Source organism: Stigmatopora argus, chromosome 14 (genome assembly GCF_051989625.1).
Source record: "Stigmatopora argus isolate UIUO_Sarg chromosome 14, RoL_Sarg_1.0, whole genome shotgun sequence".
NCBI classification, from domain to species: domain Eukaryota; kingdom Metazoa; phylum Chordata; class Actinopteri; order Syngnathiformes; family Syngnathidae; genus Stigmatopora; species Stigmatopora argus.
In genome coordinates, this window is record NC_135400.1 from 8,019,011 (window position 1) to 8,033,397 (window position 14,387).

The 14,387-nt window shown below is 40.1% G+C and overlaps 1 protein-coding gene across 2 annotated transcripts in view; it reads right to left on the bottom strand.

The window, feature by feature from the left end:
* Positions 1-14,387, bottom strand: part of smurf2 (SMAD specific E3 ubiquitin protein ligase 2) — a 38,084-nt gene that overhangs the window by 18,333 nt on the left and 5,364 nt on the right. For both annotated transcript variants that reach the window (XM_077619087.1, XM_077619086.1), the window contains exon 2: positions 744-782. In XM_077619087.1, coding sequence (XP_077475213.1) covers positions 744-782 — 39 coding nt within the window. The remainder of the gene's footprint in view (positions 1-743; positions 783-14,387) is intronic.

Sequence of the window (14,387 nt, forward strand, 5' to 3'; positions counted from 1 at the left end):
GACATTTAATATACATCTATTCTCTTCATTTTAATTTGATCCTAAAACTGAAAGTCGGCACTCATGATTTACTTTCTCGGACCACACAAAATGATGCGGCGGGCCAGATTTGGCCCCCGGGCCGCCACTTTGACACATGTGGTCTATGATGAGTCTGTGATGAAAAATTGGCCAGTCAAACAACTCCATACTGCTTTCTCCCGACTCCCTGAAACTCAATGTTTGCAAAGCTCTGGAGCTTTGGAATGGCAGGAATGGGCACCACAAAAGCCACCTGAGTGAGCACTAAACCTTTACATGTGCATTCACCATGACACCCTGACCCAAACATACCATAACAAAACACCACACAAGTCAATTTTCACAGGGAAAGGACAACTTTTCCCTGGTCAGTGAGGGCAAAAGAGTTACAAGACACAAGTCGTGTATGTACACTCTCTGTATTTTAGGTTTATTTGAGACACTTGGATGTGTATAATATTGAACATATTGAGAAAGAGTCAATTTGATCTAGCCCTTTCTTTTGTGTGCCTTTCATGCAAATTTTATGTAAAATATGATGCTGCAGACAACAATACTTCTATTCTAAACAGTCGTTTTTAATAAACAATTTCATCCAACCAACATGTCTGAAATTTTGTAATTTGAAAATATCTTGTGTTTTTACAAATAACCGGTGAAATAGACTTTTGAGTAATTAAAAATATATATATATATATACATCTAAAATCTCTCATACTTACGGAAAAAGTCCTTCTTGACGAGGTTTTTGGCACAGAGGACTGAAAAGAAAAAAAGATGGTTGAATATTAATGACTAAAGACAGTGATCTTTAGCAAATATGTTTGCTTTCTGTTAATATTCTAACACTAAGTAAAACAAGTTAAATCCAGTGTATATAATAGTTCTAAAAATGTCATCTTTAATAATGGGCATACAGAAATAGAACACAAAACAGTTTGGTGACAACACATCCATCTACCCAATTTTGACTGTAGCCTATCTAAGCCGACTTTGGGCAAGAGGCAGTAAAATACAATACAATAAGTCAAAAACACTCTGAAGTATGTACATCTACATACAGCCTTTAAGATAAAAAGACACAGAGAGGCAAAATGGGCAAAATCCCCAAAACAAATAGATTTCAATGGCTATTGAAGCAAATGCACTCAGAAAATGAAGGCAGCAAATGTGATGAAGGATATGCCTGCTTGGGTACGGATGAGGAAGTGCCGTCAGCACCTGGGCATCTGGATTAACGGCTAAAGGCAGTGAGTCAAGATTAGTTTCTATTACTAGTAGATAAAAGGGTTTGGTCTGAAAACTCATTTCCCTGTACTAAATATTATTCAATATTTATTTTATTATAAGGGCTGTTTCAAAGTAATGTAACACACAAAATTTCATTTCACAGCCAGAACTTAGTTTTTTCTTTTTAAACTACAAGTAAGGCTTAAATGTAAAAAAAAAGCATAGAGTCCCAACATTACAGGCTATTACGAAACAAAAAAATCGGTTGAATTACAAATGGTTGTCATAAATCCTATTTTTTTCTGCAAAGATGATAAAAAAGCAGTCTAAAATGTATTTAGAAAACAATTCACTCAGGCTAGTACAAACAGATAAAAACAAATGAATAAAAAACAACAGTGAAGTCCAGGAGCGACTTTGATGAGTGTGAGATTTTCATCTAGTTTATATTCCGAATTGATTCATCCCCAGTTTATGGTTATAAAAAGATATATCCCATCATGTGTTTGAGGCATATTTGTACAACTAAATGGCAATGGCAATAAATGGGTTACTCCTAATAACATTGTATTATGTACTGGTTGAATATTTGAACACTCATGGCCAATGTATGAGGAAATGATTTGTAATAGCTTAGGGATATTGTGACAACAGTTAAATTAAAAACTGTCCCGAATGATGTAACAGGCACCAAAATAAGTTCTTAACAAGTCAATTTCACACCTATCATGGACACAAATGACAGCAATGCAGAATAGCGCTGTCATGTTTTTCCCCTTTTTTTGCACATGCAGGTGGGAATATTCCGACTTTATTCACACAAATAGACAAGGGCACACCTATAGTGCCAGACTGCGGTCTTAGCCATGCAGTCTGCAGTCGTTGCATATTTATCTACTTCTCCATCCCATTCCGCACATACTCAGACACACACACACACACAACTATAGATCAGCTTGCATTATTTGAGGTCAAGCCAAAAGATTTTTATCTCACCGATAAACAAAGTGAGGTACATGTGTAGTAAATGAAACGCTGCGAATTCTGTAAATATTGAGACTGTAAAACATTCAACCTTAATAATACATTCACAAAAAGGAAGAGGTAAATGAGAAGCAAAACGTCGCTTGGGGGTGCCGAGCAAAACATGCTCGACAGATGAGGAAGAATTTCTTTCCGCAAACATCCCTGGGAATGTGTTGCGTTCCATAGAAACCTACTCATTTCTGCAACATCTGGTATACATTGCTTCCAGTCGGGCTGAACACACAGCTGTGCACGTGCTCGAGCACACGGGCCCAGAGACATGTTCAATCCAGCTCCATCTATCTAACCAATTATTAACAGGCACACAGAAGATGGTGTGTTTATGTGAACATCCACCACTGGGGTTTTGTCAGAGGGGAGTAAAAGGGGTTTAAGTGGTAAGAGAGTTAAGGTAACAGGTGGCAGATCTGAGTTTCGCTATCCAAATAACGTCAACTGAGATGAAACAGTACACTTCAGTTTGGTTTTAATGGCAGACACTGATCTGGCTAGTGTTTTCATCTATTTAAATTCTTTCGTGTCATAAATGCACAACACAGGGTAAGTATACTGTGTAGCAAATCTCTTGGTAGACCAAATGTGTTGCTTTTGGAAAAAAGTAATAATTCCTCTCTTGCTATTTGATTTGTCTTTAGATGGGATTGACAGACAGGAAAATCAATCCCGCTTTAGTGGAAGAACCAAAATGTCAGAAAGGATGGGAAAACCATCACCCATCCTTTCTGACATTTTGGATCGATACACCGATTTTGAGTGGAACACAATCAAATCTAAACTCAAAACACAAAATATCTAACAATATTGTCATTTTTTTAGATTTGCCACTTTGATCAAAAGGGTTTTAATCCAAACATGTGAAATGTTTCAGCAATACAATTTTTCATGTTTTATTGCTTTTGGTGAAACTGAATAAACTGATTAAATGTGTGCATATCACATGAAATTGATCAAAGACCCTTGAATCAAATGGTGGCAGGCTTTGGCAAATAATAATAACAACTTTTTAATATTGTCCAGATGAATTGAGGTAGGTGATACACACCCCGAATATTCAATTGTAAATCAATATTTAAATGAATGTGTTCTTGTTTTGTAGGTTGGTCGGAAGAGATTTGGTAAAATTAGCATAAATCTGCTGTACTATATTTACTGCTTTACTATTTCCGTATAACAACTATATTCTGAAACGGGAAGCCAAACAAAATTGGCAAGAAAACAAAAAGCATTTAAAAAAAGGCTAATCAGGCAGATAACAAAAGATAAACTAGTGAATGTCCAAAGTGCCAAGGTGTGACTATCCAAGACATCGGAGAAGAAAGGATTCCCACATAATGAGCCACCTCCAACCAAGCCACGCAGAAGAAAAAGCTGCAAAAATTCCAATAAGAACATATGCAGTCCTCCGTGATTCACTGTTACAGGAAGGAACACTAAAATTATACCTATATAGGATCCTTAGGAAAACATACAGGGCTGACAACAGAAGCTGGAGCAAAAACCACCAGACTTAGCGGAAGACCACGGTTGCATGGAATTCAATTGGGATGTGAAATTCTGAATAAAAAGTGCAAGGACAGCAATCTGGAATTCCGTCCATTAGAAAAATATAGCTCTCAGACAGTCCTGAAAGCACCTCCTTCAATCATTCTACATTCCCCCATCACTAGTAGAGCCAGAAATGCAACACATTTAGACGGTGTGCAGGTTCACATTTATCACTAGTAGACATCTAATCCATTTGAAGTACGAGGATGGCAGCGAATGAACATTCCCGTTTCACTTCAAATGGATTGGACGTCTATCGCTCTCAATGGCAGGCAATGAATTCCTTTGCAAGTTGACAAACTGAAAATGAGAACTCGAAAAGAAATTGCTGACACCGGATTGAGTGAAATCTGAAAAAACAGACAGTACGCCAGTGTCCGCGGCAGTGTCCACGCCTTTGCCGTGTGATTTACTGGTTGCACATTTTTGCCTGCAAAGAGGAGTTCAGTGGTACTCTCCTTTCCCAGACAGTAGCTAAGCTTACAAGAATTTACCAAATTTCAGTCTACAGTACACTGTTGTGCATAAAGAGGCATGCATAACATGGTGGAAGTTCTTCCTCTATAGCCGTATTAATCATAATCAGAACATTGTTTAACATGGTATCAAGAGTGCCATTCAAATGCAAAATGGCATGAAAGCAAATCATAAAAAATGGCTTTGCTCGGGAAAACTTTGAGTGTGCTCCCTCATCTGTCCCATGGTAATGGAGCGTGCCATGAGTGATATGTTAAGGGCCAATCCATTATAAAAATGTGTCCAGTTTGGTTATAGCATCAACATGTGACCAGTCTGGGCAAGCAGTGCAGGAAAAACATTGCAGAGACACAAAATGAGATGTGACAGAGAGAATGCTTGATAAATGTTCTGGACAATGGGGATTTACATCAAATGCAGTGAAAAAAAATGTGGGATGAGTCAATATTTACAGTAATTAATGCAAAGAAAATACTCTTGGTCTTGGCCAAACTTTGGATTTGCATTGTTTGCATCTGAATCTCAAGTGATGATGTGGCAACGTAGCGAACAGTAGGCTCAAGAAATCCAATCCATAAAGATGTGGAAGAAATGAGACAGAAAAGTACAGGCATGGAAATACAGTGGAAGTCAAATGTCTATGATGTCGTACAAATTGGAATTTAATCGTGAGAAAAATGCCCTTCTAAAACCGCCGTCATGCATGATGTCACTTTTCTTTGGCTTTTTTGTGTGTGTGATGCCACCACAAGAGAGTACCAGCGGTGGTAAACCTTTAATGGAGCCGATCACAAACCAGCCAAGCGGTACATGCACATCTGTCCCGGCTGCGCTGCACAATTTGGATAAATCAAAAGCAGAATCTTGGGAATGGGAAAATAAGCACACAGGAAGGACGGAATCTCGATTAAAAAAAACAAAAACATAAAAACTCAGAACTGCCAGTCCAATCTAAGGGAAAAATCCCAAATTCAAACAAGTTCACACAAAACTTTTTATAGTTCATCATTTATCAAGTTAAATTTTGGACAGCATAAGCCTTATGTTGGACTTGCGTGTACCTTTTCCTAGCATTTCAAGCTTAGTAAAATAGAGATGGATATGTTTCAAATGACTGACTGCTTTCATCCTACCACTTTTCTCACACAAAAACACACTGACACAGCCCGGAAGAGCGCATCAAATAACCCTTTCGCATCTTGGCCCATTTGAAATCCTCAGTCATCATAGCGACGGAGAGTACTGAAGCAAAACTGAGAGAAGGGTGTCTCTGTACTGCCTGTGTTTCTCATTCCGGTCGCACTGCAGCTCCGACTAATGACTGGGCTTTTGGGAGGGGAAGAGTCAGCGAAACGCAGACAGAACAGTCGGTAGCACCACTGAGATATTCACAAAGAGAGATAAGAGAATAAAAGATGGGCATGGGGGCCATTTCCCTTTAGTTGCAAATTAAACCAGAAGAAACTGATGTGCGATAAACCAAAGCAAGGCTATTACTGAGTAACCCCTCAATGCAACACATCAATAAATCACACAGGCGCTAGAATTGTGCCGAGTAATACATTGAACTACCATAAATTATGTCACACATTTTATATTGGGTTGTGAAAAAAATGGTAAGACATGGGAAGATAGACGCAGCATCATCCAGCAACCCCTGACGACGTCATACATAATAAGCACAATGGTAACAGCAGCGTTTAATCGGGAAAACTGAGTCCTTTAGGCTGACGTTTGAGTTCCACCTGCAGGGTGAGGATGGGCCGAGTTTCCCCCCAGACGGACGCACAAAGGGCTCCAATGTGAGGCGAATCAATGCGCTTCGCGTTGCGCAAGCCAAACACCTGGGAAGGCGAGAGGTCACGTGATGTCAAGGGGGGGAGGTAAAGGAGCCACGTCGTCATGGTAACAATCTGGATTAAAAGTCAGCGTTACGACTTTTTCTTCGTCATATACAGTAAGCGGACGAAATCATCACATTCGTACACAAACAAAGTGAGGCATGGGAAAAAGAAAAGAGCACAGTGGGGAAGAAAAGTGGGCTCAGAGTGCCTCCAGTCTCTTGCTCTGTGGTTAACCATTACACTGGAGACTGCAAGGGGGAGGAAATTGGGTGTGTGGGAACTGAGACACCCGGCTGGTAATTGTTCACCTTTCCCATCCATGTCTGAAGAGGGGTAGAAAAGAAAACAGCAGAGGGGCAGGTCGTTTGGAAATATCAAGCAATCTTCTATTAGCGAAGAACCATAAACGCCCCAGACAGCACCAGTTGGCAACGCTTAATTCTCTGTAAACAAAACCTGCTTTTCCGCCATGAGGCAAGAATTTCTGCGACTGGTCAGCACGCGTGGCTCAACTCATTGTTTTTCTTGGTTACAAAACCAATGTTTATCAGCTAGAATGCCAATGCAAAGTAAATTATGAACCCTGACCTCTCTTCCTGACCACCTAGTTCCTCTAGTCTAGTCCTGTACATTTACTCAAACCTTTAGATAATCTGACATATCTTTGGCAAACAACACCATCGCACTTCCTGCACACTTTTGCCACCATGCCTAGACCTTTTTTCTGTCTGACGAACAAGTTTGATAGTCCTTGGACGGTGCACCTTCATGCCTAGCATTGTTCTCTTTCGAACAAAAGGTTTCTCTTTTCACACTCCACCCTAGCCGCTGCCAAATTGACAACAACTAAAAAGAAATAGCCGGATAGCTGTTTGAGTGAAACTGCTGGTGGCTAATCTCACACTCTGATCAGTCTATGATGTTGTGCAACGTTTGGTTTTAAGGTTCTCGACTGAATCTCTCAATCGATTAAAACATGAATCAACTAAAGTGTTCACAGTTATACTAGTTAAAGTATAAGAAAAAAAATGTAATACCAGAAGCTACAGCTCATACCCATGTTTAAGAAGAGTGGAAAGAATGAACACAAACATTTTCCTAATACTTTTTAAGTGTGCGTTAGGTAGCTGGGTATATGCTGAAAACTAGACTTTTCAAAATGTTTGATAATCACAATTGAATTAGTTGAAAGTGATACAAAGATTGTCATATAAGTGAAAGGAAAGCTTTACTATTCTACATTGTTCTATCCCTCGTTTGTTTAAAAACAAATAAGTGACACGTTTTAACTGTTTAAATAATGGCAAATTTTAAAGAAATAGTATGGCAAACTACATTATTATATACTCCATGGTGCCTGCTATGCTTTATTGGTATATTTTCTTGGAGTTTCCTCTCCAACTTTAAACCTCCCGCGACCCATTGTTGATGTTCACTTGATTGATATGTTTTCAAGTTGAAAGCAGACTTACCCCAAACAAAGGTGAGTAACAAAAACATAAATGGAAGAAAATATTTTCCACGTTGACCTTTGATAGTACAATAATATGTCTGGGAATTTCTTTACATTGTGAACATTTTAGATCAGATTCCCTCAAATTCTTCTGTACTAGTTTATTCCAGAGGCTATGGGAATTAGTAAATTAGGGCTTTCAAGTTTGAAGGGTTTTCAATCAAATGTCTGAGATTTTTCAATAACGGAACTCTCAAAATTGTTTTGTATTATCTATTCCTTTAAGAGAAATGTAGTCAATTTCATTAAATCTAGACATTCAACAGCATGAAGGAAGAATTGAATTGAAATTGATGGCAGTTGTAACATTAGCGATGTGCAAGCAATCGATATCTTGGAGTATTGACAAAAAAATAGGGGTCCAGAACAGAATTATTTTCTTTCTTATCAGGCCATCAGCGAGCTAACGTTTGCATCTTTCACATCAGAACCATTTCATTGTATTTTTCATTACATTATTAGAAGTACAGAAGTGTATGGACCAAGCGCATGACAAAATATTGACCCAAAAAAAATGGTTTAGTCTAGTTCAAGTGCAACTGAGGTTATCACACAATTCAATCATTAAGTGCACTCATGGCTGCTGTTTACAAACACATTTCTTTTTAAAAGACCTGCCTACACTACTTCTGAATAGAAGATTTAGAATACTAGGAAGGATAAGCGAAGGTAACAGACTCTTCTCACTCGTCATTTTGTTCAAAGAGTCAAATCTGTTGCGTTTCAATAACTTAAGTATTTAAAGCAGGGGTACTGCTTTATCGCAGATGTTCCAAGACAAAGGAACACCAGTATGAGGGAGGGCGAGGGGTGGTATTACATTGAAAAATAACAAAAGAATAAGAAAACAGGAGATATGGTGACTTGTATCGCTAAGTGACAGAATGCATTTTTACCACACCCTTAGGTAAAGGGCATCCACATTTAAATTGACTTGGACTAGTCTTGGAGAAAAGACAATATATACGAGCTTTGCAAAATGCCAGGAATCAAAGAACCCACAAATAATCATCATCCATCTTACTCTGCACCTGCAAGTAGTAATGAAAGATCTCTGGAAGCACATCTTGCTCTCAGATCAGACAAATCATCTCTCAACTCCAAAACTGATTGACTGAATTTCTATGACAGTCAATTTATATCTCAGTACTTTATTTCTTTTATTCAAGGTTCTAAACATGAATCTAAATGCTCATAATAATAACTCTGTGGTCAACAGCTGCGTCATGCTTTCACATTAGATTGGTTTCAAATGGCGTGCGTGTTCTTGGACTTAGTGGTCGCCATTGTGTTACTTGAGATTGTTTTGACAGTTTGTGAGCCTCACTTCCTGTCATGCAGAATCTCTGTGGAGAGACTCTCAAAAACAGAGCAGAGTGGATGCAAGCCTGTGTCTGGTAGTCAAATATAAGATCCTGCAGTTATTTATCTCACTTCGAGAATTTGTTCCAGTCAATCTGTCATTCAGAATGTAAAGGAGTCTCTCAGTTTACAACAATTCCAACAGCAGATACATTCCGTAAATAGGAACAGGTATTTGTCTATCAGTGACAGTACACTAACTCAGAGGTGAAATCACAATTTCAGTACACAAAGGAATTTGTCCCAATAACATTAATGTACGGACAAATCCAAATCATCTGATTTTGAGTGATTGATAGAGTATCAATCCAATGTCGTCATCCAACCCCCACTTCAAATTGGCTTAAACATCTGTATTTATAATATGAATTTGTATATAGTGCAAAAGTCATAAAAGATCAAGTAAAACTTAAAGGGTTAATTCCACTTTTAAGCAATAGCATCACATGAAGTCACAAGTAAACCACAAATTAAATTGTACAAAAGAAACCTCAGTTTCACGCAAAACACTCAATATGCGCTAACATCATTACAATTTGTTGCTGTTGTGCAGTCGTCACTATCCCCTTGCAGACCCGAGACCATCTTCATATTTACGCTATCCATTTGATAGACCAGCCAAAAACAAATAATATTACCAGAATACAGGGCTGGGCACTATGCCTAAAAATAAAATCTCCGATTTTTGTTCACCAAAAGCCTGAAAGATTTTTTTCCTGAACAAAAGAAATCTGAAAACAAGTTTAACCCAATAGAGCACTTGTGTCAAAGTGGCGGCCCGGGGGCCAAATCTGGCCCGCCGCATCATTTTTTGTGGCCCGGGAAAGTAAATCATGAGTGCCGACTTCCTGTTTTAGGATCAAATTAAAATGAAGAGTATAGATGTATATTAAATTTCCTGATTTTCCCCCTTTTAAATCAATAATTGTAATTTTTTAATCAATTTTTCTTCTGTGTTTTTAGTTCAAAAATCATTTTGTAAAATCTAAAAATATATATAAAAAGCTAAAATAAACATTGTTTTAGATCTATAAAAAAAACTGAATATTCAGGGCTTTTAATTCAGTTATTTTAATCCATTTATATATTTTTTTTAAATATTATATCTAAAATGGTCCGGCCCACGTGAAATCAAAGTTGACATTAACGCGGCCCACGGACCAACCAGAGTCTGAATCCCCTGTAATAGAGGGTACTCATTGGCTGAAACTTAGATGCAAGAAATCCAATTCAATGTGACTGGGAGAAGCAGAACCAATTTAGGGTGTCCCCCACCTGGTACCCAAAGTCAGCTGGGATAGGCTCCAGGACCCTCCGCGACCCTGGCTCCAGCACCCTCCACGACCCTTGTAGGAATAAGCAGTTCGAAAAAATCAATGAGTGGGAGAGATGAATAATTCACAGCCAGTCCTCCCAGTTTAAACGAATTGGCCAGAAGGTTGAGCGGCCACCCACTCATGAGATCAGCCTTGGTACGGTAATGTTTTTCTGAACAAACCAGTTTCTAAGTGGTGCGCAATTGAAAGAAGTCCAACAATGTTGGCATTTGAGTTGATCTGCAGGAACCAGTTTGACTACACAAGGAAACTCGCCCCGCACGGGCGGGCGTGAGAGGGGAGCATGGCAACATTTTTAGTGTGAGAACATTTCACCAATCCCACGTCACCTTTTCCTTACGTGATTCAGTCCTCTGCAATTGCATAATAGGAGTCCACCCCAACTATTTTCGGCTCCAAATAGTGGGAAACCATGCCACTTTGGCAAATTTGAGATGCATTCTTGCTGCCCATGTTGAGTGCATCAATCTCTCTTTCCACTCTGTGTGCGACAACGTGCCTAACAGAGTGTCAGCCAGGCGAGTAAAGTCTTCCACTGTACCGTCACCGCTACAGTGAGAAGTCAAAACTGCGAGGAAAACGGAGCTCAGGGCTTCTGCAAGCTTGCAATGCTACTGGCTGGGACCCAAGCGGAGTGACTGCATGGCTCTGCTAGCCTCTTGGCTCCGCTGTCCCCTCTGATGTCATGGAGACACGGCACATCGCACAGAAGCTAAGATGCACGCCACCACCCTGTCTGGAGCCAGTGCAAGGACGTTTAGGTTTCAAATGATCTTGCAACTTCATTGAGAAGCAAAAATTACATCATCCCAATCCCCCCGCCTTTCCTACCATCTCCACTGCCAGCAAATGTGTTAGACTTTAAGAATCAGGACAGTTATGTCATAATCGTAGATGAAAGCGTCAGAAATCCTTCAGATGGAAAATGGATGAGGAAACCAATGGCGCGGGAGAGAGAATACTGGGTCTACGTTTTCTTTTGCGCCTTCCTGTCATTGTGTGACAAGAGAGGAGTTCATCACGAGCAGTCAATGTGGATTAGGGGTTGATGTTTCACTGAGGAGAACTGGTGCTGCTGCAGTCTGTAGGTAGGTGCATGTGAGGAAGTTTTTCCTCAGTCATGCACAAAGTGGATTGCAACCACCTAAAAGACATCATTAACCCAAGCAACAATGACATCATGCCTTCTCAAAGAGAGATATGACTTCCAGTGCTCCTGGATTAAAAGTCTACTGTGTGCTGTTTGAGATTTCATTTATGTTACTTCAATAATTACCTAAAAATATCGTAAACAGTCTTAGAATAAAAGTTGTAACAATTCACTGTTTACTAAAAAATACAGTTGTTACCAAGGGACATCACTGGTGTATGGCGTCTTCCAGTTAGTTTCATTATTGTGGCGGCCAGTGCTTTAGTTGTTTTTTTCCAAGAAATCCATCTCATCTCATCTCATTTTCTTAGCCGCTTTATCCTCAGTAGGGTCACGGAGGGTGCTGGAGCCTATCCCAGCTGACTTCGGGCCAGAGGCGGGGGACACCCTGAATTGGTGGCCAGCCAATCACAGGGCACAAGGAGACAAACAACCATCCACGCTAACAGTCATACCTAGGGGCAGTTTAGAGTGTCTAATCAGCCGACCATGCATTTCTTTGGAATGTGGGAGGAAACTGGAGTACCCGGAGAAAACCCACAGGCCCGGGGAGAACCGCGACCGGACGTTTTGTCGAAAGATGTTTGGTCCCCGGACATTTGGTCGACCGGACGTTTGGTCGACCGGACGCCAGGTTCGCTCGCTGTCAAATTATGACAGAGTTTACTGTTGATATTTTGATATTAGATATTTAGATATTAAACTCTCATGATAATTTTGAGAGCTGGTTTCAACAGTAACAACCCGGCGACCAAACGTCCGTTCTACCAAACGTCCGGTCGACCAAACGTCCGGACGACCAAACGTCCGGTCGACCAAACGTCCGGTCGACCAAACGTCCGGTCGACCAAACGTCCGGGGACCAAACGTCCGGGGACCAAAGGTCTTTCGACGAAACGTCCGAGTACCGGGGAGAACATGCAAACACCATACAGGTGGACCGACCAGGATTTGAACCCAGGTCTCCCACTGTGGGGCCGACGCGCTAACCACTCATTTGCCGGGCTGCTCAAGAAATTCAATCATTTTAATTTAAAAAATGTTACTAGAATGAACACTCATAATTGCCCCTTGGTATTAGTGTAAGCGTGAACGGTTGTCCTTGTGCCGTGGGATTGGATGGCCACCGATTCATGGTGTCCCCCACCTGATGCCCGTAGTTAGCTAGGATAGGCTCCAGCACCCCCACAACATTTCTGAGTATAAACGGTTCAGCAAATAAATGAATAATTCTATATAAAACACGTTTTTTGCATGCTTCTGTCGCCTGCTTGTAAAACATAACATTGAAGGCAACCACACAATGAAAATTGTAAATTAATGTGCTCACCCATCAAATCACACACTAGCTGTCAATGTAGCTGTCATGTTTTATGCAGCACATATTAGCACACACCATTGGAAGCCCAGCACGACTGCAGTCTTAGTAACGCTGCAGTGGCAATGCACTGTGGGTGGTGACAGAACATGTGAAGACACATAGAATATTAAGGGCACAATTATTATGAAATCATAACAATGTATTGATTGCAGTCATTCCCCTAGGCCAAGGCTGTGGTAATAAATACAATCCATTATATTGGGTCATAGGGAGTAAATAATTGGTGCCTTGAGTATTGAGGAAACGATTCTCTTAACTATTAAAGAGCAGTTTGCAAACTATTTCATAAAACTGGTTATTAAAGCAGTCAAAATATTATTGTAGCTCACTTGGCTGAACACCATGTAGCCAGCATGGGTTGGCAAAGGAACTAATGGATGATGATTAATGTTTTATAAGATCATTTAAAACTGTCTGCAAAACTCAAAGTAATGCCTGATACAAAGTAAATTATTGAACATGAACATTTTCTGTAAAATTTGTTCTAGATTGAGAGTAAAAAAAAATGGACACTCAGATATGGATCCAACTTTCCAAGTTCCCATGAAGCAGGCAAATTTAATTTGACAGCTACACTGTCAATCTCCATACTCGTCAAGAGTTTGTGAGCGGTGTCGCGGTGCTTTTGAGGATTCGTGCACATCTGGAGCGCAAAGACCTGGGCTTGAAATCTAAAGTTTGCTCCCGTGTGCAGGAATTTACTAGTGTATTTGTTCAACTTGAGCAGAGATGCCATTTGAAATGGGATCTGGTGTGAATATAAACAACCCTCTTCTGATCCCTTCTCCTTTGGCGACTGAAGGGGCTCATGAGTCGGAATCAGACACAGACAGACGTCTCCAGTCAGCTGTTGTCGTTTTTGCGGCTTCTACGCCGACGACACACACACACACTTTCCAGTAAGTAACATTGGAAAAGTGAAAGACCTCCGTCTGCTTGACTGAAGTCAGACTTAATTGTATTAACCTCTATTTAACAAGTTTTAGAACACTGGCGTATTTATATCAAGTTTCACTCCTCCGTCAAACTGAACACTCTGGCAAATTGATAGACTGCCCATCAAGACTGTGAACCAGACGCAGCTCATAAAACAAATGTGCTCCACTAACAAGGAGAGTGCTAAAGCTGTAATAATGTGTCTGTACAAACACGGAGAGGAAGAACTCGCTTTGTGATGAGGATTCAGAAGTTATCGGCTGGTCAGTGTTGACAGCAGAATGTCTGATTTGTGATTAAATATGTCTGATATTGTAAAAAGGCTGTCATAGCAGACCACTGAATTCAAATTGATGATCTTTCCATAGTCAGAAACCAACATGCTGCTGCCCTCTGGTACATTTATCAGGGCTTACAAGAAATGCTTTAAAATTTGATAGTCGCAAGACAGACAAAATCTGTCTGGAAATGTAAGGGATTTTCAAAAGCTCATGGTGCTAATTCATCATTGACATGCTAGAAAACAATCCATTTCCACTTGGAC